This window comes from Podarcis bocagei (assembly GCF_964188305.1).
Source record: "Podarcis bocagei genome assembly, chromosome: 16".
NCBI classification, from domain to species: Eukaryota; Metazoa; Chordata; class Lepidosauria; order Squamata; family Lacertidae; genus Podarcis; species Podarcis bocagei.
In genome coordinates this window covers 27358222-27385834 of record NC_138142.1, presented here as the reverse complement: position 1 = coordinate 27385834, position 27613 = coordinate 27358222, and the positions used below count along the sequence as shown (strand labels likewise).

Genomic DNA, 27613 nt, shown 5'->3' with positions numbered 1-27613 from the left:
ATTACTTTTTTTTGGAATGTTTCACATTGCTGTTTCTACTGATAATTTCAGTTTTTTTCTTTCCGTAAACTGTATTAGAGAGCTGTTGGGTTTTGCTTTTTTTATTCAATCAAGTGGTATATAAAGGTTTTGAGATAACTAAATATAATCCTTTGGTCCTTTTTATTTTTAAGTATCATGCCAGAGGTATACACCTAACTTAGGAAAAGAGACCAGTCCTTGCCCCAAGGAGCCTACAGTTTAAATGCCTGTCAGATGCCATTGGAGGGATAGCCCAGGCAGACTAAGCAGGTTTTGAGTCTCCGGCCAAAGAGGGATGGGCGAATAGAGAAAAGCGGGGGGGGGGGAGAGAAAAGGGATGAGTTGTGGGGGGAGGAGGGTGTTTCAAGGGTTGCAGGCTGGCAGAAGGCACCAAATGAGCTGCGCTGGTGGACTGAGCTGACCGCTGCAGAGCTATGAGCCCTGGTAAGAAGGGCAGAGGCCGCCCCTGGCCCAGAGCTCTACCTGTCTGGTGGATTCTCCTTGGCTGCATAACAGGTACCAGGCAACAGGGATGGTGCAAAACAAGGGAGGTGTGTTTTTTTCTTTCCAGGAGTTCAGGGGGAAGAGAAACAGCCTCACTGGGGGAACAAACCAAACTGGGCAGGCAGACCAAGCGGGGATATTTTTGGGGTCCCCGTCCATTCTGCTTGGGTCAAGTACAAACCATTTAAAGCACTTTTAATAGGCACAGTTGGTGCTAAGAACTATAGGTCTGAAAGGTCAGCACCCCCTTAACATACTCTGGTTCCCAGGAATCTTAGGGGGAAGCCATGACTGTTAATAGCAAGTTGTACTATTTCTCCTCCCCCCACCCCCGGGTCTGTATTTTAATAGATTTGTTTTTTTTACACTGTTGGAATCATAGTTCCATTACTTTTCAGCTACAGTGGTACCTTGGGTTAAGTACCTAATTCGTTCCGGAGGTCCATACTTAACCAGAAACTGTTCTTAACCTGAAGCACCACTTTAGCTAATGGGGCCTCCTGCTGCTGTCGTACCGCCAGAGCACAATTTCTGTTCTCCTCCTGAAGCAAAGTTCTTAACCTGAGGTACTATTTCTGGGTTAGCAGAGTCTGTAACCTGAAGCGTATGTAACCTGAAGCGTATGTAACCCGAGGTACCACTGTATAAGCTTTTATGTTTTTAGCTATGGGTGTTTAACGGTGTGGGTTCCCCACCCATGAGTTGCCTTGAGTCCTGGAGAAAAGGCAGGGCGTAATTAAATGAATAAATAAATGATTAAATACAATATTGTGAAATAAGAGTGCTTAAAATAAATGGTGTGGTGGGTATCACCTCGGTCTGCCTGTCTGCTTGCAGGTTTTACAGTGTTGGGGCTGGGGGCTGGCTTACAGCCAAGGTAGTCCTGATAGCATTTTAAAAAAATTTAAAGGGTGGCAGATTTGGATCAGGGCCACAGTACTGAGAAAATTCAGGGTTAAGCCTTTACCCGATAGAAATCTTGCTTCTTCATCCATACCAATTAGCAGCTTGGGAGGGTGGGTACAGTCCCTATTGGGAAAACAGTAGAACAATAATGGTTTGTTAAAAAGGCCCATCCCTGCCACTGTGGCCCTAATCCAACCCACACCCCTTATTTTTACCAACAACATGGTCACAGAGAAACAATTGGTTGTTGTGACTGGTGGGTTTTTTCCCTCACACACACTCAGAATCCATTTGTTGAAAGCTGTGAAGGTGCCACACACAGCTTAGAGCCAGTGTGGTGTAGTGGCTAAGAGCGGTGGACTCGTAATCTGGTGAACCGGGTTCGAGTCTCCGCTCCTCCACATGCAGCCGCTGGGTGACCTTGGACTAGTCACACTTCACTGAAGTCTCTCAGCCCCACTCACCTCACAGGGTGTTTGTTGTGGGGGAGGAAGGAGAATGTTGGCCGCTTTGAGACTCCTTAGGGTAGTGATAAAGCGGGATATCAAATCCAAACTCCTCCTCCTCCTCCTCCTCTTCTTATTCTTCTTCTTTGGGGGCCACCACAGAGAAGGCTCTCTCTGCTTGAACCACCCCCACCCCCTGAGCATATGAGGGTGGCAGAACTACCAAGAGGGCCCCCTCTGCTGATTTCAGCACCCAGGAGGGTCTGTGGGGTTAGGGGGATAGGAAGTTGCTCCTGAGGAACTGGTACCGACTGCTATCTTTGCAAACATGTTGCTCAGAGATTGGGGGGGGGGGGTAATGGAAGCTGCCTCAGCACCCAAAGGCTCTCACCGCTGTCTCTCAGGCACGTCCCATGACATCACTGGGTCCTTCTCAATTATCACCAATTACCTTGAGGAGATGTCACTGTTTCAGGCAGCTCCAATTAATTATCTAGCCTGAGAATTCAACCCGGGGACAGTTCCCATTCACTGCAATGCCTTCACACTTCGCCTGGGGGAAGGAGAGAGGCAAAAAGAGAGAGATCCCTTGGGAGTGGGACACACAGTCCCATTGTTCAGGAAAAAGCTACCGCCCCCACCTCCCACCCAGCCGCTCAGTGCTCAGGCCTTTGGAGAAAGGAAGTGAAAAGGTCAGGAACAGAGTCTCCCAGACTCCCCTTGGCACCATCTCTAGAGTGGGTCTTCAAGAGAAAGGAATGAGCTGTATCTGTCCTCTCCCCAAAAAGGCATTCTGTTGCCCCCAAAGAGCCCCCCACTGTCATTTTTTAAAAATCTACTTACATTTCCCCCCCATTGGCTTCACCTGTGGGTCTTCCACTGTGATGCCATGGTGCCAAAAGTTTGGGGTGGTTTAGTTGTCCCCAGCATGTCCAACAACATTTGGAAGACCAGAGGTGTCCCACTGCTGTCCCTTTATAACATCTAGTTATAGGCCTTGCCCCCAACAAGTCTCTTTTCTTGCAGGAACTAATGACTTCTGAATTGAGCCGCGAGAAAAAAGGAGGGGGAAAGGAGGGGGAATGATAATCTTTAAATGTACAAAGTTGAGAGTGGTGTGAATTCCAGATCTTTAAACACAACCTTCGCCAGCCAGATGTTCTTCCGATGTTGTTAGAACCAGAATGACCATTAGCCCCGACCAGCATGCCCCAAACCCAAAGGGCACCAGGTTGGCAAAGGCTGCTTAATAGCTTTAAAAGAGCCTTGCCGAATCGTAAGAACGTAAGATGAAGATGCTGGATCCAACCAGCCGCCCTTCCAGGCCAGCATCCTGTTCTTGCAGTGGGAAACTTTCAAGGAGGACCCAAGCATAGTCTCTCCATCATGGCCAGCAGCTATTGATGTCCTTCTCTGTCAGTACGTCCCATCCTCTTTTAAAGCCATCCTGTGCCAGGGAGTTCTACAGTTTAACAATGTGCTATTTGTCCACGAGTTCCAGTGTTAGGAGAGAGGGATAAATGTCAGATCAAGCCTTGTGTAGTCTAGCCTTCTATCCAAGGCATTCAAAAAGCCAGCAAGGCCCAGGGGCAGTGGAAAGGTCAATTTCTGAGCATCCCTGACCCTCCTTCTCTCTTTCTCAGTCTCAGGCGCTGTGAAGGTCTCCGTGGTAGCTGATAGCATCCAGGTTGTACAGGGAGGAAGTGCCCTCTTGCCATGCTCTTTCCGCACCACAGCACCCTTGAACCACCTCAATATCATATGGACCATCATTCCATCTGCGGACCCCAACCGCCCTCAGCAGGTGAGATCAAGCTGGGGGGAGGGTCTTTCCCCAACTCACCCCTTTTGGAATTTGCAGAGGTTTCAGGTGCCTGTGATATTTTTCTAACATACATCATTGAGGGCAAAGACTTGAATCTCGCCATGATGGCTCTGAGGCTGATGGTGGCCCTTGGAATAGTATAGTGGTACCTCGGATTAAGTACTTAATTCATTCCGGAGGTCCGTACTTAACCTGAAACTGTTCTTAACTGGAAGCACCACTTTAGTTAATGGGGCCTCCTGCTGCCGCCGCTGCACAATTTCTGTTCTCATCCTGAAGCAAGGTTCTTAACCCGAGGTGCTATTTCTGGATTAGAGGAGTATGTAACCTGAAGCGTATATAACCTGAAGCATATGTAATCCGAGGTACCACTATATAACTATATTTCTAATCATGACAAAAGGAGAGGCAGCGTCATCTAGTGGTTAGAGCAGCATGTGCCAACCTGAAGCTCTCCAGATGTTTAGGACCACAAGTTATTCCTAACCAGTATTTTGCAGTATTTATGCATTCCTCCCAAGTAGGAAGTACTCTGTCTCACATACATCCCACATCTCCAGAGAGCAGGATCAATGTCTCCAAGATGCTCTTCCAGCCTCTGGGTTTCTCTGTCTGCTTCTGTCCCAAAACTGCCTCTTCCAACCTGAGACATTCAAATCACTCTCCAGAGAAACTGCCAACTGTTTCCTAACCATTAGGTCCCCTTTGGTGAAAGATCTGCCAATCAGCCTTGGTAGGGTTGCCAGACCTGACCTGAAATCTCCAGGTTTGCCTAGCCCCCTTCAGGTGGGACGGCTTGAATCTCCAGGTGGGCAACAGTGCCTTTAAAAAAAACAACACTTTTTAAATTATTTGGAAGACTGTGCATGCAGCTTGCAAGCTTCAGCTTGGTAGCAGCCAGCTGAAAATTGCTGCACGGGCTCTCCAGGGTCTTCCCTCCTTGCCTCTCCCAGTTAACCTCCGTCTCCAGGGTTCAGTGGTGGGAGGGAGTGCAGAATCACCAGGTGCCACCCTAGCTCTCAGGTTTGGGCCATAAAATCTCAGGGTCTGGGATGCTACTGACCTAGCAATCCATTGACAAGCAACATCCTGAACAAAAGGTAGTTCAAGTCCTCTAACAGGTGCCCAAGAAAGCCAAGGCCCAGCATAACCAAACAGAGAGTCTAGACTTTCACTCATCTGCCCACCTTGAAACTGCCTCAATGTACTGTCCTCTTAACTTCACTCTCTTCTCTCGCTCTGAGCATCCTTGGCCTATCATCTCACTTGACCTTCTTCTGCTCTGCAGGTCCTTGCCTACGAGCAAGGCGAGGTGGTGGAGAGCATCTCCCACTACACAGGCCGGGTGGGCTTTGCTTTCTCGCCCACCAAGAGCGCCACCATCATCCTGAATGACACACGGAGCTCGGACAGCGGCAGGTACCAGTGCAGTGTGATGAACCCGCCAGACGCTGCCACGCCCAACATTGGAGTCATCCAGCTCACTGTGTTTGGTATGGCTGCTCCCACATCCTTACTCTCAGCTCCTTCACAAGCACGAGACTAGGCTTGTCTCTTTCCATAAACAACAACAACGGTATTATTTATACCCCGCCCATCTGGCTGGGTTTTCCCAGCCACTCTGGGCGCCTTACAGCACATAAAAAATGGTAAAACATCAGACATTAAAATTTCCCCAATACAGGCCTGCCTTCAGGTGTCTTCTAAAAGTCAAATAGTTGTTTATTTCCTTGTCATCAGATAGGAAGGTGTTCCACAGGGTGGGCACCACTACTGAGAAGGCCCTCTGCCTGGTTCCCTGTAACTTTGCTTCCCGCAGTGAGGGAACCGCCAGAAGGCCCTCAGATCTGGACTTCAGTGTCCAATGATGGAGGTGGGGACGCTCCCTCGGGTATACTGGGCCGAGGCCCTTTAGGGCTTTCAAGGTCAGCACCAACACTTTGAATTGTGCTCGGAAACGCACTGGGAGCCAAATGTCTCAGATGTGGGGAGCAACCGTGCTGTGTCGGTTCTGCCATGGATGTCAGTTAACCTAAATCTAATGATGAATCACCTGACCCTCTTCAAGAAAACCTTTTGGTGAAATTTATACCTGGGTAGCTAATTGTGATGCTAGAATACCTCCCTCTAAAATGAAATGGGATGACATTATAAATTAACTGGTCCCTGAAGATGCTTGGACTTGGCTGTTGAAGAATGTACCCAGTTGGTCTATTAGGGCAACGCACCAACCTTTGGTCCTCCAAACCCACCTGCCCTCTTTCTCACAGCCAGCCCAGTGGTTGCCTTTGGGCATCTGCTTCCTTCTCTGTTGTTGCAGTGTTGCCTTTGTAGATAAAACTCAAATTAGACCACGTTCTTTCTCCCAAAGAATCCTGGGAAGTGTAGTTTGTTAAAGGTGCTAAGAGTTGTTAGGCAATCGCAATTCCCCTCCCAGAGCTACAGTTCCCAGAGTGGTTTAACAATCAACCCCTCCTCACAGGGAACTCTGGGAATTGTAGCTCCGTGAGGGGAATAGGGATCTGCTCGCAACTGTCAGCACTCTCAACAAACTATAGCTCCCAAGATTCACTGGGGGAAGATATGACTGTTTAAAGTGGTGTCACAATACTTTAAATGTATGGCACGAATGCGGCCTCAGTTGGCTCCATCTACCACTGGTCTCCTTGCTTTCTGACCTCGCTCCCACCGCCCTGCAGTGCCAATGTGCACCAGGCACCGGACTAATATGTAGTCATTTGCAAGAGAGCTATCTTCATAATATATTTCAGTGGTGTCTCAGCCCTTGCAGATTTCACAAGATCTATCCCAGGCTTCCTCAACCTCGACCCTCCAGATGTTTTGAGATTACAATTCCCATCATGCCTGACCACTGGTCCTGCTAGCTAGGGATCATGGGAGTGGTAGGTCAAAAACATCTGGAGGGCCGAGGTTGCGGAAGCCTGATTTATCCCAATGCCAGTAGTAAATGCCAGAGATGTACAGTAATTCTACTCATGCAGATGTTAATTTATATACTTTGGTCTTGTCTTAGTGTTAACAAGTTTTCTGGAACATAATCTTAGACAAAATGAAAGAAATAACTGGATAAATTTTTTCCCCAACCAAACAAATTCAAATAATTTTTTTATGGGACACCTGAGCTGTAAACCGTTAATACCAATTTATTATTTATTTGCTATAGTTAGAATTTATTTGCTATAGCTAGAAATTGCACAACTCCTCACTCCCAAATCACAGGCTGGTTAAGAAACAGCTCCTGATCAAGCCAGCATTTTCCTGGAGGTTATCAAAATGAACAAATCAATTGAAAAATGGTATTGGCTGGTTAATGTTTAGATAACGAATTTCAAAACAAAAGCAAGCGATATGTGTTCCATCTGTAATATTTGTTGTTGTTGTTTAGTCGTTTAGTCGTGTCCGACTCTTCGTGACCCCATGGACCAGAGCACGCCAGGCACTTCTGTCCTCCACTGCCTCCCGCAGTTTGATCAAACTCAACTGTAATATTACTTTGGGTTTTTATTCTGGTTAGCATATCAAACATTTGGTTTTCATTACCTTTTATTTATTTCTATTTCTAAATATTGCTACGCCTCTACATCATCTTCATTTGGAACGACTTCATTATGGTCATCTTTAAAATATTTGCGTATTTAAAATATGAGCAGAAATATCTCAAGAAATGTGGCTTGTGGGTCTGAACTGGACTTCCTGTTCTTCTGTGTCCCTCCCCCAGTGCCTCCCTCTCGCCCCAGGTGTTCCAGCGAGGGCGATGGCGAGGAGGGCGGAAGCCTCCAGTTCTCGTGCACCGTGGATGAAGGGATGCCCACCCCCACGTTCACCTGGGAGAAGATCCCACCGGATGCGCAGCCTCTGATGATGAGCTATGAAGGTAACAAGAAGCCGAGAGAGGCGGCATTCAGCCTGAGACAGCTTCTGGTCCCAGTACGAGTAGGGCAAGCAGAAAAAAGATGGGAGGCCTTTTAATTAATTGAAGGTTTGTAAAGGGATGTTATATATTGTTGCATGCACACTAACGGCCAGGCTACAAGACTCTCCAGGGGTACCTGTGCTTAGCCAGGGTTCAGTTTCCTTGGAAAGGAGATGGTGGTATCTTTAAGGTGCATGGTTTTCTTCACACATATATGCAAACCCCAGCGTAGGAGGGAGGGACTCGCAGCATCAACACCCCAACAAATCTTGCTTCCCCATTAGGTTTCCAGGGGAGCCCCCAAGTACAGCACGGAGCACATACCTCTGAGTCTCCAGCTTCCAGCATCAGCCCCAAACTTGTGCACACAGCTCTCTCAAACGCAGACCCTTTTTCTTGGCCTATTGTTCCCCATTATTTTCCTCTTTTTTTGGTTTTTCACATTAAAATTTTACAATCACATATCCAACATAAAAACAAGATTCCAATGAATCTCCTGGACTTCCTTCCTCCCCTTTGTGGGTCCTATTGTTAATAATTCCCTCCTGAATCTTTTATAATAATCCAAATATTTTACCTCTCCATTGTGTCCAAAATTCACCATTAAACTACAATATTTTAGCTGTTTGCAATGGCTTATAAGATAAAATATAACTTTTCCCCATTCTTTATTAAAATTTTGGTCTCCCCGATTTCTGGTTCTTCCGGTCATTTTAGCCATTTCAGCATAATCCATCAAGTCAATCTGTCATTATTCTCTGGTTGGGACTTCTTTCCATCTCTGGGCCAATAACAATCAGGAAGACCAAAATTTTAATAAGGAATGAGGAAGATATTATTCTCCATTCGAGGATGATGTGGTATCCAGCTAGGTGAGTTGGGAAAAGACCCACCCATTTGTCTCTTCGATATGGTAAATGGCAGCATTTAACTGGCCACCCTAAGCAAATATCCTTAAAAAAATGGGATCTGGTATTGGTTGGTCAGCAGCTATTAGCTTCCAAGGATTACTGGATCTCGGATCACAGGCTTAGAAGGGACCAAGGGAGTCATCCAAACAGACTACACCCCCCAAAAAAACCTATAACAATATTTTTGTTGTTGTGATGATTATTAGTTGTCTAACTCTATTAAAAATCAATTTAGAGAAGTACCACACAGGGATTTTGTATTGGAGCTCCCATACACCCCCACCACTGACCATGCCAGCTGGGAGTTGATGGGAATTGTAGTCTAAAAAACATCAGGAGGGCTGCAAGCTAAGGAAGACTGATTTGGAAGATGAAACGTCCAAAAGTGCTGAATCCAATCTATGCTACAGATCCTCCCTTGTTCTTAATACATACATGCACACACACAAACTTCCCATTGCCTCATTATTCTGGGAACAAGAATGCATCTGTTGCCATTTTTAGACATACATCCATCTCAGCCAAGCTTTGAAGAATTCTCCTAAGGGGACGCAGTGGCGGGTCAGCTCCTGTTCACATTCATGTAATACAGATGAGGGTCCTATGCTGATTGTGATTGGGGGTTGGGGGGGAGGAGTTACTTCCCATTGCTAATTTCCCCTTTCTCCTCCGGCTCCGGCCCTCTCGTTGGGCAGATGGCAAACGTGCCCTCCTGACACTGCAAAACCTGACGATGCAGGCCTCGGGCCTTTACCGCTGCACAGCCTCCAACATGCTGGGCTCCACCTCCTGCGTCCTGGAGCTGCGTGTTCATGTCAGTGAGTATCGCCAGTGTCTGGAAAGGGCCGGGGTCTAAGCTGGTGCCCTCAGCTGCAGATCCAGAAGATTCACATGGCATGGCTTCATTGTACCAAGGCGCCCATCTCTGAATGTGCCTAGGCCTTCCCCCGATGTACTTGCCTATATTATTATTAACTACTATTGTTGGTGTTATTACAATTTATTACCTGCCCTTCAACCTGGGGTAAAGGGAACCCTGACCATTAGGTCCAGTCGTGACCGACTCTGGGGTTGTGGCGCTCATCTCGCTTTATTGGCCAAGGGGGCCAGTGTACAGCTTCCGGGTCATGTGGCCAGCATGACCAAGCCACTTCTGGCAAACCAGAGCAGCGCACAGAAACGCCGTTTACCTTCCCGCTGGAGTGGTACCTATTTATCTACTTGCACTTTGACGTGCTTTCGAACTGCTAGGTTGGCAGGAGCTGGGACCGAACAACGGGAGCTCACCCCGTTGTGGGGACCGACCTTCTGATCTGTTAAGTCCTAGGCTCTGTGGTTTAACCCACAGCGCCACCCGCGTCCTTCTCAACCTGGGGTGGGTGACGACAACTTAAACACAATTCTTAAAAACCATTTGGAATAGGTCCTAAAAATATGCATCCCAGGTGTTAGCTCTGCACAGGTAAGTGGAGTTAAGATTGCAGACAGAGCTATGGATCAGGCAGGCTCCCAGTTCAAGCTCTGCTGCCGCTATCCAAAGGCCCCCATCTTTTTCCTGCAATAAGGTGGGGAAGTTCCACTCTCCAGAGTTTAGGACCATTCCCAGTTACCTCTTCTGTACAACTGTGAACTCGGTCCTCCTTGAGATCTAGAAACCCTACTAGGCTTGGTTGTTGCTAGCGGCAAGACAGTGGCCTTCAGCCAGCCTTCCCCAACATGGTGCCCTCCAATTGCTCTTGACTACAATTCCCATCAGTCTCAGCCAGCAGGGATAACAGGACTGATGGGTGCTGTGAGTGGCCATTCTCTCATCCCGTTTCCTTTGCTGTATTCCAGCCTCACATGGCACCACCTCCCTCGCAGTGGGGATCAGCCTCATGCTCACGATGGGCCTGGTGCTGATGATGCTCTTTGCACTGGTATTGTGGCTGCACCATCAGAGCGTGGAGAAGCAGAGAGAGCTGGAACAGGACAATGCACGGAAAAAGCACAGGTAAATCAATGCAAGGGCCAATGTGGGCTAGCATGCATCTTGCACTAGGATCACTGCAGACCTCTGAATTGCAGCCAGGAAATACCTACCATGTGGGGTATTATACACAAGGTGCATTCGTACCATACATTTAGGCCACTACAATACCACTTTAAACCATCAAGGCTCCTCCCCCCCAAAAAAATAATAATTCTGGGAGCTATAGTTTGGGTGCCGAGCGTTGTTAGGAGACATTCCCCTCACAGAACTGCAATTCTCATAATTCCCCTCTGGGAATTGTAGCTTTTCAAATCCCCTCCACACCTTTCAAGTGCCTCTCCCTCAGAACCTCAGGCCTGCACCACTCACCTCCAAGCTGATAATCCTCTCCACTCCTTTTGAAGTGCCTCTTCCTGCATCTCACCCTGCTCATCTTCTAAGCGGTCCACTAGGTTCCAAGAACAGCCACTGCTCTTGCCATTCTTCAGACCACCTGAATAAAGCTTGTGAAACAGTTTTGGGGGAACCCCCTAGACTGAGCCCTAGTGTTTCAAATGTGGCTAACCTTGGCTGTTGCTCCACAGGACAGACAGCTTCACGTTGGGGCGGCTGATAGTTGTCAAGAGTCCTTCTGGAGCCAACCCTGCGTCCAGCCCCATCACCAAGCCCCTCTGGATCTTCACCAGCTCCACTCCCAACACCACCTATGCCCATCGTGAATGGAGGCCCGAGCAGGGGAACCTCAGCCAGGCCACACTTCCAGGCGGCCCACGACAACCCTGGGGGAGATGGAGAAGCAACAGCCTCTCTGAGGAGCAGGGATCTTCGTCCGGAAGTGAGGAAGGGAAACAGCCAGGTCCTTTCCCAAAACCCAGAGGATTCCTGGTCTAGGAACACCCACAACAGATGACCCTCTGCGTGGATAAACTCCACCTGAGCAAGGGGATAGAACTTTAGGGCTGGGGATTGGAAATTGCCCTGGGAGAGCCCTACCCCAGAGATCTGACAAGTTTGGGGCTATGTGTGGATTCTGTGCTTTAATAGCAATCATCATCCCCCCAGACCTTGCGCTTCGAGTTATTTTGATCATTTGGCTCAGGGAAACGGCATCAGCTGGGTTGGTGCACCTGCAGAAGCACTTGGTAATGGTTCTCCCATTTTATGCAAGCCAAATTATACTGGGTGAGAATATAATTAGCGTAAGACACAAACACACAAGTACTTTGTATGCTCTGATCTCCAACAATTTGGTGCAAGGGTTGTGTGAAATTTCCACGTCCTTAGCTAGTGTCCTGGAGTAGAGAACGGCTGTGGGGAAGGACACATGCTGCGCATGCAGAAGGAACCAGTATCAATGTCTGGCCTCTCCAGCTAGAGCTGGGAAATGTATTTGTTTACTGCATTTATAGCACACCTTTTTCTAAGGAGCTTAAGGTGGTATACATGGCTCTCCCCCTCTCCTCATTTGATCCCCACAAGAACCCGGTGAAGTAGGTTCGGTTAGGCTTAAGGTGGCCCAGAAAGTTTCATAGGCAAGTGGGAATTTGAACCCTGGCCTCCCAAGGTTCTAGGCCAACACTCTAACCACTATACCACACTGGTGTATGGTGTTATAACAACAACACTGTTGCAACCACTTTGGTTCAGACCATGACCTGGTAGTGGGTCATACAACCAAGGGTTGTCTAGTCCAACCCCCTGCAATGCAGGAACCGCAGTTAAAGACAGATTGCCATCCAACCACTGTTAAACTTCCAGGATAGGAGAGTCCACCACATTTTGAAGGACTGTTCCACTGTCAAGCGGCTCTTTTTGTCAGAAAGTTCCTCCTGATATTTAGTCGGAATCATCTTTATTGTCATTTGAATCAGTTGGTTTGGCTCCTGTCCTCAGTGGCAGCAGAACACAAACTTCCTCCATATTCCAATTGGTAGCCCTTTGGATGTTTGAAGATGGCTATCACATCACTTCTCGGTCTCATCTTCTGGCAAAACATCCCCAAACTCCCTTGGCCATTCTTCACAAGGCTTTGTTACCTTGATCAGTTTGATTGCCCTCTTCCGCAAATGTGCCGACTTGTCAATATCCTTCTTCAATATCCCAACCCACCAGTTCAAGGCCAGTGCTCTAGGGCAGGAGATCTCTCCAGCTGCTTCACCAGTACTGCCCCATATTTTGGCATGGCCAAACTCAATGTCCTCTCTACTGCTGCAAGAGGAGACTTGACACTCATCCGCAAGCCAGAAGACAGAACAACCCCCTGCTTTTCCGTTACTTTATTTTTTTAATCCAGACTTATTTTTAAAAAAAAAACCAGGGGAAAAAACAAAAAAAGAGAGAGAGAGAAGCATCACCCCAACCAGCTGTCCAATCACCTGAGATGGGAGGACAGCTACTGCTGCTCTCAACCCACACTCACCTCCTTGGCAAACAGCTTCCATGGCAAGAGAGCAACGTTAAATCACCTTCCAGGGTGTGGAGCAAAGAAAGGGGGAGGCTGTGGCAGGCTTGTCTTCAGTGCAAGCCCAGACTCTCGGGAGGGTTTTGAGGGCCACATCAGACCTGCAGCTGTTTGAGTGGAAGCCCAGAGGCAGAACTAGGTGGCCAGCCTTGAAGGGGAAGCGCGTGTGAGGCTGTCACTGCAGTGTAAAAGTTTCCTCCTACTGGCTGGTTTGGGCTGGAGAGCCACAAAGCAGGGTTGGGGGAGAGGAAGACTCTCAGCTCTCCACGCTCACAAAGAGTAAAGTGCCCGGAGATGGGCAGTGCTGTGGAGGCAGGGCCTATAGGCGGTGCGAGGGAGAAAGGGGGGACGTGCAACATGTCTACATAATATCGCATGCACGGACACAGCGGGAGGTGTGTCGAGCGCACAGGTGGGAGGTGCTGTTCAAAGGGAGGAGAGAAAGAAAGAGAGAAAAGGCCGCGACCCTGGAACTGATTAGGGTCGTATCAAGACAGAGGACTGTGTCGAGAGGCAGCGTCTAAGCTCAAGGGGGCAAGCCAGGTCCCGGGCCGTGAGGAAGAGCGCTGGGCAGAGGCAAGTGTCCTGAGCTGAGCCCAGCCCAGCTCCCTGGCCCGGGAGCAACAGCGCTGCTCACTGGGTCTGTACAACAAGGACAGGGGCCTGGCGTGGAAGCACCGGCGAGGCACAGGACCCCCGTCGGCTGCTGTGCCGGAGGAGGAGGAAGAGGGCGAGGAGGGCCCTTGGTCAGTGGTGGCTTATCAGTGGCTGTCCTTGATGATGACCTCCACGCCGTGCTGCCGCAGCTGCGCTCGCAAGATCAGGTTCTTGTTTTTCAGGTCTTCCACCTGCAGAGGGAGAAAGGAAGCAGGGAAGGGCCTCAGCTCCGTGGCAGAGTGCCTGCCTTGCATGCAGAAGGTCCCAGGTTCAATTTGAAATCATTTTTTTAAAAAGCATTTTTATTTGGTTTTACATGTACAAAGTTATAAAAATCCAAATATATGTCCATATACAGAGATTCCCCCGAATATCAGGACTTCCCCCCACCCTCTCCATTGGGTCCCATTTTGAAAATTTAAAACTGCATATTCTTCCATATTCTATTATATCAATCCACATTATCCATGGTAATTGTTGCACTACAAGTGAAATCAAAATCCTGCCAATGTTTCCATCTGCTTACAGTGGTCTCTTAAGTAGCTTATAAATTTTTCCCATTCTTTTATAGAGTTTTTGCCCTCTTAGTTTCTGAGTCTTCCCGTCAGTTTTGCCATTACGGCATAGTCCATCAGCTTGGTTTGCCATTCCTCTCCAGGTTCAATTTGCAGGCAGGGCTGGGAATATCCTCTGCCTCAAACGCCTGAGAGCTGCTGTTGCCATCCAGTGTAGACAATACTGAGCTAGATGGACCAATGATTTGCCTCAGTATATGGCAGCTTCCTATGTCCCTACATGCTAAAGGAAGGGCTGCAGCTCAGTGGAGAGCATCTGCTCTGCATTGAGAAGGACCCAAGTTCAATGCCCAGTAGCATCTCCAGGGAGAGACGCCTGCCAGAAATCGCTGCCAGTCAGTGTAGACAATACTGAGCTAGAAAGACGAGTGGTTTCTCTCCGCACAAGGCAACTTCCTATATTCCTACACATACATAAAGGTAAAGGGTCCCCTGACCATTAGGTCCAGTCATGGCTGACTCTGGGGTTGTGGCGCTCATCTCGCTTTATTGGCCAAGGGAGCCAGTGTACAGCTTCCGGGTCATGTGGCCAGCATGACTAAGCTGCTTCTGGCGAACCAGAGCAGCGCACAGAAGCGCCGTTTACCTTCCCACCAGAGCGGTACCTATTTATCTACTTGCACTTGGACGTGCTTTCGAACTGCTAGGTTGGCAGGAGCAGGGACCGAGCAACGGGAGCTCACCCCGTCACGGGGATTCGAACCGCCGACCTTCTGATCGGCAAGTCCTAGGCTCTGTGGTTTAACCCACAGCACCACCCGCGTCCATACATACATACATACCGCTGCAAGCAATAGGCAGACTCTTCTGGAAGAGCCCCTGCCATGCCAGTTCCATCCCCTTAAGGAGCTCCCCCACTACTTCTCCCCTTCTGGTAGAAAAATACCCACACCCCGCCCCATTTCTAGCCAACCTTACCTGCTGCCGCAAGACCTCATTGTCCATCTGTAGCTGGTCCAAGCCCTGCAGCTCCTCAGAGAGACGAATGTTGCTCTGCCGCAGCTCCTGGATGTAGTCACAAGCTTTGGAGAGGATCCCTCCTTTGCTCTGCAGTGAAAGCGAGTGATTGAGCTGGGGGCCCAGGGGGGAGACTCCAGGGTAGTACCAGCCCCTGACACTTCAGGTGGGAACACTTGGCAGCTCATGGCTGCCTTCTCTCTTCAACCCCCTCCCCCTTCCACCCATCCCAGTGTGCTATTTCCTTGAAGACCGGAAAACTGCCTCCTCCTGCCTAGAAATGTTAAAACCAGCACAACTTTTGTTGCCAGGTGCTGCAACAAGTTAAGGCAGGTGTAGGAGAGGAAAGACACCCCTGAGCAAACAGGGAACCAAACAATTCCAGGTGAAGATGGAAGCAGGGGATTCCTTCTGATGGGGGGTGACAAGACAGATCCTGGGGTCGTTTTTTTAATGATTCTATTCAAAAGCTCTTATAAACCACTTACATGTTTTAAAAAGCTTTGAGTTGTGAACAACAGAAAAGCAACAGAATTAACAGAAAAAATACAACCCAAAACAAACAAAGCAGCAGCAACAAACCTTGTAAAAAGGAATTTTAAAAGGCATTAAAGGGATTGAAACACACAAAACAGGGTACAATATTCTGGGGTCAGGGAAAGTCTGGGCAAACAGGTCTGCTTTTACAAGGCATCCAAAGCAACTGATGGCTGCTGCTTCACCCAACGGCTCCTGTTTTGCACCTATATGTTTTTTAATCCATGCACATGCATACAGACTGCTTGATATGGACACCAACATAGGTTACTAAATGCCAAAATGAATGATTTCCTTGATGTGCAGAGTAGAGTTCTGGATACAAGATTTTGAAGTTTGGTAGGCAGAATGTTTGAGAGGGTGCTGAGCTCAGGTAAGCTCCCTCAGGCAGCGCCCCTTCTGGCCTTTTTGATCCCTCAGTGATGTGTCCACCATTTTAAGATTACCCAGAAAACCCTGGTGAAGTCAACATGGCATCAAGTACTGTGGAAATTAGAATGGCAAGCAGCTTCACAGATGCATCAGCTGACACTGAGCGAGCCTGAAGTCAAGGGCTGGCACCCTGCTGGGGCCTTTCTGAAACTAGGCCCAGACTGTCTCTGCTCCTACAGAAGGCCAGTTCAAGCCCCCTTACCTGCCCAGACTTGGTGTTCTCCATGGAACAGTCAGGGATAATCTTAGACAGCTGCACAATCCAGTTGTTGATCTTGTCCCTGCGCCTGCGCTCCACTGGAAGAGATGGAAAGATAAACATCATAAACAGAGCCTGCTGGATGAGACCAAGGGCCCATCTACTCCAGCATGCTGTTCTCACAGCCGCCAACCAAATGCCTCTGTGAAACTTGCAAACAAAAGAGTACTCTCCATTCCTGTGGTTTCTAGCAACTGGTATTTGAAATCATGACAGCCTCCCAGCATCACTATCATGCTGAGTACCCATTCGTAGCCTTCTCCTCCATGAATTTGTCCAATCCTCTTGTCCAGTCATACAATTTGGTGGCCGTTACTGCCTGCTGCGGGAGTCAGTTCCATAGTTTAGCTATGCCCTTTGTGAAAAAGCACTCGGTATTCCTCAAGAAGAGCCTTTTGGCCAGCCCAAAATGACTCCCTGCCTCCTGGCCTACCACCGGTCATTCTACAAACACAACTCTCCATTTAAGGTGGCCAGCCGGGTCCCACCTCTTGACAATTATTACCTGCAACTGAACACAACTCAAACGCTTCAAACGGCCTTACTAGTTTTTCCAGAATTTTAGCCAGTGTTGGAAATACTTTAGAACTCAGAATAAAATCCCTGGACGATGAGATGTGAATATATAGTGGCATATGCAGTGACATCTTTACACCCTTAGAGGATTTCTTTAGAGGCTTTCTCTTTTTTTAGAACATACCAGACAAGATAATAGATGCAGTGGGGGAGAAACAGGGTATGCTGAAGAGGTTGTGAGCAAGATAGTATATATGGGGGTCAGGAGAGAGAACACGACTCTCCTTTAACTTCAAAAGGAAAAAGAGAAAGAAACTGGGTTGTCAACCGTTAAAACAAATAATTAAAAATTGCAAGAGGCAGTAAGTACAGCAGCTAGGAAAGAGCAATTCATCACTAAAACCATACCAGTCAACCTTGGCCATTGCTGCCCTCACCAAATTACTTCAGACAGGGGAGATCCTCTGGTGCACAGGAGCACATTGCTGCTGTGTTAAACCTAGAGCCCAGCAAACTTTACCACCACCCAACTTTACTTTCCGAAATGAAGAGGAGAAGGAAGGCAGCACCAAAGGTGGTAGGATTCAGAGCATATGGAGAAGTACAAGCCTAGTTTGGAAGCCATGGCACATGTAGAATACATCACCAAGTCTGCTCCCTTTCCCTTGTGTTTCTAGATTGTGAGCCTGCGGGCACGGACTGCCTTGTTTTGAGTATGTAAACTGCTCTGGTAGTCTTTCTGGCTGGAGAACAGGCCACAAATACTGTCTGGTTTCACATGAATTTTCTTCTTCTTAAATATTTCTGTTGTGCGCAAATCTATCTCAATACATACAAGGTCTCAGACCTGCTAAGAATTCAAACAAAATAATAATTGAGCATGAAGTGGAAGAATGACTGGCATACTAGAAATGTGGGATGTGGACCAGTCTCTTTCAAGATGCTGAACAGATTGCAAGGCTGCAGTACGCCCTGCAAGAAGATCCTCCTACAGAGGGTTGCAAGGCAGTCAGCACTCCAAGCAACCTCTCCTCATGGAACAGCGTGGCTAAATTCAAGGATCACGTTTGTTAGCAAAACAGTTCCCACTCACCTTCATTGTGCTGCGCCCGACGTTTCTCATCTCGGGTCGTTCGTGGAGCTTCAGACTTCCTAATGGAGTCAAAAACACAGAGTTTGGCACTGGGTTTCCCCTTCAGATTTTCAGAGACAGGAGGAGACCCTCAGGAGCCCCCCTTCCAGGCTGGGAAGCCATCGGACACTCAGGGAAACTGTGCCCCACCCCCGAATAAAAGAGGAACTTTAGAGACTGGTATGTGACAGGGAAAGAGAGCACTCACGGTGAGTAAGGGTGAGTCCTGGGTGCAATGGACCTCTGTGTCCCACTTTGCAGAACCTCCTGTGGCGACATCATGACAAAAAACTGCCCTGTGCAATTCAAAACAAGACAGAGTTGTAGAGAAGAGCAGCACAGCTCTGAAGGAGCTCCCATGAAACCAAACAGGTGGCCAAGCTGCTCTAGTTCTAAAGGGGTGGGTGGGAAAAGTGGTGGTGGTGAGGATAATAACATGACTGCGTAGCACCTTCACATCTGAAACTGGGTTTCCCCGAGCTATAGAAATGGGAGCTTGTTTCCCGAAATCTGTGTCCAACCTGTGTAACCTAGACTCCTAACTTCACCACTCGTGCTCTGCGACAACAGTTTTAGATGCGCAACGTCGTTCCGATTCATTTGCACAACCTGAGATGGCCAAAACGGCTCCATCTTGACATGGAAAATCTGTAGCGAGCACAGAGGTGGGAGCAACTCCATTTCCCAGGGAAAGGGGCTAAGTAAGTTGAACTTGCCAGCTGGCTCCTGGGAAGGGGAGGGGAGGGGTGGCTCTAGTTGTCTCGCAGGTAGCCCAACCCAACTGACCTGTGCCAGTTGGCGTCGCTTGCCCCAGCAGGGCATCTGAGTTCTGGGTCGTCACCACGGCTGTGGCTGTGGTCCCTGCCCCGGCAGATGTGCTGGTGTCAGCCACTGCAGTGGCAGGGTAGTACGTGTAGTGCGTCTCCGTGGTTGCAGCTTCTGTCTCGACGGCATCTTCGCTGGTGAATGCGCCCTGGATGACAGCCTGGGAGGAGGAGAAGAGAGGAGCCTCCTTCAGATACATCTACCTCAACAAATATTTGGGCAGGTATCCATCTCAGGCAAAGACAGAGAGAGAGAGAATGGTGTTATTCTCTCAGGATGCTCCTCCCTTGAGATGCTCTTCCTACATTGCTTGTGTATTGAAGCCCAAGGCACAAGTGCAAAATCAGCGCAGGAGGGTTCACAACCTTCAGTCTAGCACAGTGGTTCCAAAATCTTCTCAGGCAACCACCCCCTTGGTTTCATAAACTCATCCCTAGTCTCACTCTACCCTACTCTATAAAAGCATCATTCAAAACAGAAGTTTGGACAACCCACTGGCGAAGATAACACACACAAAATTCAAAACAGTAGCGATTAATTGTACATTTGTTTTCCAAAATCCAATTAAAACTTATTTAGTTGAATTAATGCAACAAAATTGAGGAACGTGATCCAGTGATACCCTTCACAAACACCCCAACAGCATCACAACTGCCTGGATTGAGCTGCTTATACCTTCAAAGGTACCTTAGATGCAAGAAGTGAGGGGCAGAGGCAGTTATTTGATATTCAGCAGCCTGGTTTTATGAAACAAGCTTCTAGTCCTTATGAGCTATGGAAAAGCCAAAGGGAAGGGGAGGAGCTAAGAAGGATTCCTTGTCACTCTTTGGGTGCTTCCAGGAGGGCTCTTTCTGTTGGTCTGGGGGTGCCACATGCCTGCAAGATTTTGAGAGTCCACACAATATAAACAGCGAAAATATGCCAGCCTGTATCCCCACCCCCTATTTTAGTTCAGATATACTATTTCCAGGGAAAACCCAGTAAGAAGAAAAACTTCTCTTGCCAATGACCTGTTTGCAAGATCTCAACAACCCATTTATGAATTAAGCCCCACCTGGAATCACCCTTTGGCCCTACGTATTGACTAGCAGATGCTGAATGCTGCAAATGCACTAACTACATGCAGCCGTACCTAAGTTATTCAAGCTGCAGAATTGGGGTGAATGTGCCTGCAGAATATCCACCTCCTGCCCATAAGCCTCAAGGAGCCTGTTTCATCAGCCACAAACCATCCGGGGCCAGAGGAGCAGAGCTAACAGCTCAGCCAGAAAGGATGACTGCATAGAGCAGATTGGCAATGTCACCATTTCCTCCGCTGACTCAGCAGAACCCACCTGTGTCATGGACTGCGTTGCAGGATAACCGCTGATAGCCCCAGTCCCCTCGGTCTGCCCATCCAGCTGCCCCTCAGCTACCTGAATCACTCTGTACATCAGCTGGTGAAAAGAGCAAAGGGGGGACATTGTTAACAGAGCAAGTGCTTAGTGGTGAGAACAGCCTTTGCCAATCTGCCCCCCTCCAAACCCTCATCAGCTCCAGCCAGAAAACGCAGGTTCAGAGTCCTGCTGAACCATGAGGTTGACTGGGTGAGCCTATGACACATGATTTCACCTAGCTACTTTCTTGCAAGGGGGGAACATAGAAAGTTGCCTTACACTGAGTCATGCCATTTGGTCCATGTAGCTCAGTACAGTCGTACCTTGGTTCTAAAACAGAATCCGTTCCGGGAGTCCATTCGACTTCTGGAACTGTTCGAAAATCAAGGCATGGCTTTCGATTGGCTGCAGGAACACCCTGCAGCCAATCAGAAGCCATGGAAGCCATGCCAGATGTTCAGCTTCTGAAAATCATTCCAAAACCGGAACACTCACTTCCGGTTTTTGATCGTTCGGGAGCCGAAACATACGAGTTCCAAGGCGTTCGGCAACCAAGGTACGACTGTACTGTCTAAACTGACTAGCAGCAGCTCTTCAGAGTTTCAGGAAAGGGTCCTTCCCAACCTTGCCTGCAGATTCAGCCAGGAATTAAATCTGGGACCTTCTGCATGCAAAGCACATGTTCTACAACTGAGTTATGGCCCTTCCCAAATGTGCAGGGGAGCAGAAACATCTACACCATGCTGAGCATTTTGAAGGAGGGGCTGGGATATTACAAATGTACTGTATTTTTCTGTGTACAACACAACCCCTATTTTGGGGGACTCAAATTTATGAAAATGGGGGAATATGACCCCCATGTAGAAGACGACCCCCATTTTTTAACATTATTTTAGAGTAAAAAAACCTAGTCTTATACACGGAAAAGTATGGTATTTTTCTTTAAAAATTAAGACCCCCATCACTTCCCTGAGCCTTGCTGGAAATAACCCCAAGAGCTAGCAGGACCATTGCAAACCATTTGGCTTGGCCTCTTTCTCCAGGATGCAGTCCCGGGATGCCCCCATAACTGCATTTGCACAAGAGGCAGCTCATGCATACAAGGGGGAACACACAGGCCAGGCTAATGAAGGGGCTGGCAGGACCAGCCTGAGAGGGTACAAGTCCCTGCATGCCAGAGACAGGGAGATACCCTGTGCTAAGTCTCTTTATGCTTTGGTCACCTTGGACTTCCAGAAGGTGGAAGGATGGAGCACTTCAGCAAAGCAAAGATGGGGGTCTTCCACATACCTCTGGACACACTGGACAAGGCAACACAGGCGACCCATCCCCATTTTTATGAACACCTGCTGTTTTAGTCTATTTTTCAGAAATGCTGGGACACGAGATGGGGTGTGTGTGCTGAGTTAGGGGTGACGTAGAGAGAATAGATAGTGGGAAGAACATGAGAATAACAGTACTGGATCAGGCCAACGGTCCATCTAGTCCAACATCCTGTTCTTGCAGTGGCCAACCAAATGCTTGTGAAGAAACCCGCAAGCAGGAGACAAGCACAAGAATATTTTCCCTTCTTGTGGCTTTTGCGGGGGTACTGCTGCCTCTGACTGTCAAGGAATAACAGAGCCACTATACTTCACACCCACCAACCCACCCCAAAGGAAACAAAACCAGCGGCACGAGGGGGATTCGATTAAGTGTCTTACCTGAGTGCCCCCATTTTCTGTCCGGAAGACATATTTGATGTTGGGATCTGGGAAGGTAGCAGCTGATTGAATGCTAGCAATGGCCACACTGGTGGGATCTTCGCCTGTCGCCACTGCCCCTTAAGGAAAGAAGGGAAGGGGATGCCGCCCAGGGAAGAGAGATGGACACATTTGCTCATTAAGCGTTGCCCAGGCAGGAACATTCTCCACCCACCCGCACAACCAGCGGAGCACTGTTCCAGAAGATTAGAAGGGAGTGGAGGGGAATCTCCACTAGCAGATCACCGTTTAGCTTTTGGGGAGTGGGAGGCCGGAAGCAAGAGCAGCAGGTGTGGGTGGGTGCTCACCTTCCTGGATTTGCACAGTGCCCTCTTCCGTCTCTACTGCTTTCTGCTGTCTGCCAAGAAAGAGAAAAAAGGAAGGCAAATGAGGAGAGAACCCAGGAGCCCCGAGACAGTATTTGGGCTGTGTGCACCCGCCTTTCTGCTTCTTTCTCGAGGGTGGGCAGCTACAGAAGGAGGGAGGGGCTCCCTTATTTAGAAGAGACCTTCAGCAGACACCCTGCTCCCCATGCACCAGACCTTGGAGGCTAATGCTATTTAATGTGTTTATATCTCGCCTTGCTCTCACGTTGGGACTGAAGGGGGCTTACAGCATTTTAAAACAGTATCAGAAAGTGCAACGTAATTTATTTTATGTATTTGTTACATTTACATCCCACTTCTCCTCAAAGGAGCTCAAGGTGGAGCACATACTTCTCCCCCCACCCCACTTTCTCCTCCCAACAACCCTGTGAGGGAGGTTAGGCAAGCAGGACCTGAGCTCAAGAGCACTCCTCCTTCCTGTGGCTCTGACCATGGAGGCAGAGCATAGCCTTCCTGGCTAGAAGCCATTTATAGCCTTAAGAACAAAGATGAAACTTGAATAATATTATGTCAAATATATCTAAATGTTTGATAACAAGAGGTAAAATTGGAGACATACTTGTTGAAGTATATAATTTAAAATAACTTTTAAAAGAAGGTGAAGTATTGCGGAATATGATTTTGTAATCAGGGAAACAGAAAAGGGAGACGTGAGGGAGTCATGAAAGAGGGTTATGAAAGCGATAGTTAAGAAAATGAAGTATTTTCTCTTTTATGTTTTTTCTATGCATTTCTTATCTGTATTTTTGTATGTTTTCTATGTTTCTTTTTTATTTTATTTTTTATTTTTTCTGATTTAAAAATGTTGTATTGTTTGAATTCTTTAAAATCGTTAATAAATATCTTATAAAAAAAAATAGAAGCCATTTATAGCCTTATGCTCCATGAATCTGTCCAATCCTTCAAGGAGAGAGGCAATATGCCTTTTGGCTGAGGATGAATGAGGGGAGGCCTGCTTGTGGGTTCGACAGAATCTTTTGTTTGGCCCCAGGATGCTGGACTCCCTGGCAGGGCAACTATCCTGGGAGCAGGAGGAAAAGAGAACTATCAGCCACTAGGCCTAATAGCCCTGCTATTGTTTACAAACAGAATTTATCTCAGAAACTTGTGGGGGCATTCACTCACTCTCATAAGAAGAGCCCTGTGGCTAGCACCCTGAAGCAACGAAGATACCCCCAGGAAGCCCCCAAGCAGGGCCTGAGACTAAGAGCCACCCCCCACTGCTCCCCCCCCCCGGAAGCAAAATATATTCAGAGGCATCCTCTCTCTCTCACCCCTTCATTTCTTCACTCCACTATGCATCAGAAGACAGATGCCTGGGTTTTTAGTCTTCCACTGCTTCACAGCTGCTTCATCCAGATCCTGGGAAGAAAAACACAGATTCGTGAAGATGATGCCTATCATTCTGCTGCATTTTCTCACACACTAATAATAATGCTATTACCAAAGCTAAGCAATTTTGCCCTAATTTCAGTGCCCCAGAGTGCTTTCAGATTTTAGCTTTTGGTTAAAAAAGCTCTCTGTAATATTCATTTATTTCCACTATTATGGAATTGCCTGGGAGGCTCAGAATTCTAAGAACAGAAGCACCAAACAAATCTGGCCATCCTTAATGCAAAAAGCAAAAGGACCAACAAGCTGAACAGTCAAAAGCTAGAAGAATTTCCATGAAATGCCCAGAAAGCATTTCGACTTGTCACTAAAAGGCTTTAAGTGGAAAGATGGATCTTCCAATGTTCGGCCTGGGCACCACTGATGAAGATGCTCTATCCCAGGTCCTTAGTTTCCACATGCCTCACAGGGATGCAGAAACCACCCCGCAAGCTGGTTCACAGGGTGGAGATGCACTTAAAGGTAAAAACCAGTACCTTGTACTGAGCCAGGCAACGAACTGTGAGGCATTGCAACTGATGTATCATGCAACCAAGTTCCCAGCAGCACTCCTAATTTTCTGGGACCAATTGCAAATTTCAGACCTTTCTCAAGGGTAGCCCTATGTAGAGCACCTTACAGCAGCCTAACCTGGAAATAACTGCTACATGTGTATCTGTGGCATGAATTTTTTCAATCCTCTTTTAAAGCTATTCAAGTTGGTAGCCATCACTGTGTCCTATGGGAGGGAGTTCCACAGTTTAACTACGTGTTATGTAAAGAAGAACTTGCTTTTATTCATCCTGCTCTACACCCACTGTGGCAAAATTCAGACAGGTCTTTCCCAGCCCAACGAGGGCTGTGCTCTACCACTTAGCTATGGGCATCCCATGTACTGTCTAAATAAATCAGTAACAGAGATTACGGACATCCCACAAGTGCAGACGGTGAGAAGGTACATTAAATTATAGGGATCAATTTGCATCACAAACTTCCTCCCCCGGGCACCAGAGGGGAGGGAAAAGAGCAACCAATGGAGACAAACGTCTTATTGCTCTAACCACTCATATGAACACTTACTAGTTTGCAATGTCCTTCGGGTGGGGACCCATCCAGTCCTTGGGTTTTTAAATATTATGTGCATTTCCGTGAAGTGTCATGTACAGTGATGGCACCATGGTTCAGACTGACCTGCACTCAACACAACCCCACAACTCGGAACGAGAGGAGGCACTTCTCTTGCATCCCATCATCACTTTTAAATTTTAGATTGTAAGCTTATCAGGGCAGCAACCTTTCCCATTTTATGCTCCCCTGCAGAGGGCTATATACACCGATAGCACTATATAAACACTCACACAGATATTTAAAGAAGGCAGGGTGGTGTAGGGATCAGATTCCATACACATCATACCAGGGTTCGAAATTAGTAAGGCGCCAGGCGCATTTTGCACCTAACGATTCTCCGTTTGTGAGCTCCTCAAAACATCTAGGCGCCGTTTTTTTGCGCCTGGCCAACACTCAAGGATTACTGAAATGTAAGTGCTTTGAAGCCTCAAAGTATATGTTAAGGATATTAACAATAAAGCATGTTTTGAAAACTGAAGTATGGTACCAATATTTTTTTATTGTAAACACTAAATTAAACATGCATTAACAACGCAGGTCCCAGAAGCCATTTGGCTCCAAGCTTTTCTATCCCAGTTTCTTACACTGCATCACACAGGTGGGGGTTAGACGTGCAGCTTTTCCAAGGAAAGCAACAACCCACAAAGTCACGCCACTCCTTTGATCCTCCGAGCTGATGGCAACCAAGCTTGAATGATGCATACAGTGGTGCCTCGCAAGACAAAAAGAATTCGTTCCGTGAGTCTTTTCGTTTTGCGAAGCACGGTCCGTCGCAACTGCGCCTCTTCAAGTGGCTTTAAAAAAAAGCGCAAGACGTTTTCGTCTTGTGAAGCAAGCCCATAGGGAAATTCGTCTAGCGAAGCAACGCAAAAACGGAAAACCCTTTCGTCTAGCGAGTTTTTCGTCTTGCGAGGCATTCATCTTGCGGGGCACCACTGTACCTTCCTGTGTTCATACAAGAAGGAAGCTGCCTTCTATCAATGATGTTGTTTTACTACATGTTTATTCATTTTTGCCAATGAAACTCTAAGATACTGTACACAATACACAGGTGTTGTAATGCTATAAATATTATATAGCAGCACATGCGTTGGTACTCACTGTTGTTATTAGTATAGCAACACTAATATTTTGTATGTTTTTAAAACCTGATTGTGGGTAACTTAGGGACCATGTTGTGCAGCTAACAAAATAAACAATATTTATATTTATTAACTACTTTACTCACAAAAGTGAGTTACAACACAGTATAAACATTAAAACCTGTTACAACAAACCAAATAATTAAAAAAACCACATCCATACAAAACAAAGGGCAGGCCTTATGGATCCTGTGCCACTAAGAGAAGCCACAAGTACTTAGAACCCCTCAAATTAAGGGCCAAAAGCCCAGGTAAAAAAAGTTACATTTCTGTCTGGTGCTCTGGGGAGAACATTCCACAAGCAGGGAGCCACCACTGAAAAGCCCTATTCCACCCTCTGGACATCTCATGGGGGAGAAGCACTTGAAGGAGGGTCTGAGATAAGGACCGCAGTGCTGCATTCACCACCACCAGCAGCTTGCACCCAACGTTAGTCACATTCAGAATAGACCCAATAAAACTGTTGACGGGAATAGAAGTAGCAGTAGTAATACTCGGCTGCACTCAACCATAGCCACCCTCAAGAGCAGACCAATGCAAATAATAACAACGAGAGAGAGAGAAAGCATGCACCCAGCGTTAGTCACCCTTTGGATTGGAGCCGACGAAACTCACAACAACATGACGGTAGTGATCATAAGAGCCGTCGTGGTAATAGCTTGCTTACTTAAACGTTAGTCACACCCAGAGCAGCCCCAACGAAACAAACTGACTTGGCTCACTTGACATCCCCAAGTGCAACTGAGCTGGACACGAGCCCATAATAATAAAAGCAGGCCTCGCACGTGTGAAGTCCCAAAAAAGCAAGAGATATCGGGAGAGGCCTGGGAATGGGGAGGAGCTTCTGTGGGAGAAGCCCCGCCCAGTCTCGTCTGAAGAGCCGCCTCGCCTTGAGAAACTGAGGCCAGAAAGACACCCACCCGAGCACCCGCCCCCCACCCCGGGCCCAATCCTGCGCCCCTCCTCATTGCTGTCCCCCGCCGCCTCCCGCACCACGGAGCCTCCAACCGTCCAACCCTATCCTGTCCCCCGCCCGCCCCCCGAATTATCCCCTCCTCCTCCTTTGCCAGAGGTGGGGTTGGGGGGCGGGCGACTGTTTACCTGGCCTCCCCTCCGTCTCTCTCGCCCCCTTGTCTCTCCATGGAGATCGGCGCATGCGCACCGCGGAGCCTTTCTCTTCCGTCCTCTCTGCCTCTCTTCTACGTCGTCGCCGCCGCCGCCCATACAGCTCGATGGGGAGGCAACCACGGCAGGCGGCGCAAGCCCCGCCTCGCCGAGCTTGGTTCCTGGACCCGGGGCGTCGCGGCTGGAAACGATATGAGGGGAAAGGCCGCCGCTTCCGGCCGCCGCCATCTTAGGGAGGGATCCGGCCATTTTTTTTTCTTACAGGCGCCATCTTAGGGAGGGACTCGGGCCTTCGTTTCTCGCCGGCGTCATTTTGGGGAGGGAGGGGGGGGAGGATGGCGGCTCGGGTCTTTCTCTTCTCGCCAGCGCCGTCCTGGAGCGGCTCTTGGTCATCTGCACTTACGTATAGTGCAGGTAGACCATGAGAGAAGTGTTTTTAAATTCACTTATGTTATGCAATGCCATGAGTGGGG

General features: G+C 48.1%; 2 protein-coding genes across 4 annotated transcripts; one reads left to right on the top strand and one right to left on the bottom strand.

Moving 5' to 3' along the window:
• Nucleotides 1-403: 403 nt before the first annotated feature.
• On the top strand, nucleotides 404-12217 carry LOC308575742 (immunoglobulin superfamily member 11-like). Its single transcript, XM_081174598.1, has 7 exons — nucleotides 404-537; nucleotides 3521-3681; nucleotides 4991-5195; nucleotides 7442-7597; nucleotides 9243-9365; nucleotides 10384-10540; nucleotides 11104-12217. The coding sequence occupies exons 1-7, from the start codon at nucleotides 456-458 to the stop codon at nucleotides 11408-11410; spliced, it is 1191 nt and encodes a 396-aa protein (XP_081030724.1). The 5' UTR covers nucleotides 404-455; the 3' UTR covers nucleotides 11411-12217.
• Nucleotides 12218-12780: 563 nt separating this feature from the next.
• Nucleotides 12781-27332, bottom strand: USF1 (upstream transcription factor 1). Of its 3 annotated transcripts, none has more exons than XM_081174399.1 (11): nucleotides 27117-27332; nucleotides 23649-23736; nucleotides 22297-22346; nucleotides 21950-22068; nucleotides 20205-20306; nucleotides 18832-19030; nucleotides 18254-18341; nucleotides 18007-18065; nucleotides 16341-16435; nucleotides 15131-15259; nucleotides 12781-13828 (listed from the first exon to the last, which is right to left on the bottom strand). In XM_081174399.1, the coding sequence occupies exons 2-11, from the start codon at nucleotides 23654-23656 to the stop codon at nucleotides 13742-13744; spliced, it is 936 nt and encodes a 311-aa protein (XP_081030525.1). In that variant the 5' UTR covers nucleotides 23657-23736; nucleotides 27117-27332; the 3' UTR covers nucleotides 12781-13741. The 3 variants fall into 3 exon arrangements, with proteins under 3 accessions (XP_081030525.1, XP_081030527.1, XP_081030526.1); XM_081174401.1 differs by having other exon boundaries at nucleotides 21950-22062; XM_081174400.1 differs by lacking the exon at nucleotides 27117-27332 and adding an exon at nucleotides 24826-24954.
• Nucleotides 27333-27613: the final 281 nt, after the last annotated feature.

What these genes read in the sequence shown, in the direction of transcription:
- USF1 (XM_081174399.1), bottom strand. An exon ending in AGGACTCACCCTTACTCACC is followed by an intron (nt 18,066 to 18,253) that starts GTGAGTGCTCTC and finishes TGACTCCATTAG; the next exon opens with GAAGTCTGAAGCTCCACGAA. An exon ending in ATGAGGTCTTGCGGCAGCAG is followed by an intron (nt 13,829 to 15,130) that starts GTAAGGTTGGCT and finishes CTCCCTCTGCAG; the next exon opens with GTGGAAGACCTGAAAAACAA.
- LOC308575742 (XM_081174598.1), top strand. Translation starts at nt 456, where the DNA reads ATGAGCCCTGGTAAGAAGGGCAGAGGCCGCCCCTGGCCCAGAGCTCTA. An exon ending in TCTGATGATGAGCTATGAAG is followed by an intron (nt 7,598 to 9,242) that starts GTAACAAGAAGC and finishes CTCGTTGGGCAG; the next exon opens with ATGGCAAACGTGCCCTCCTG. An exon ending in AATGCACGGAAAAAGCACAG is followed by an intron (nt 10,541 to 11,103) that starts GTAAATCAATGC and finishes GTTGCTCCACAG; the next exon opens with GACAGACAGCTTCACGTTGG.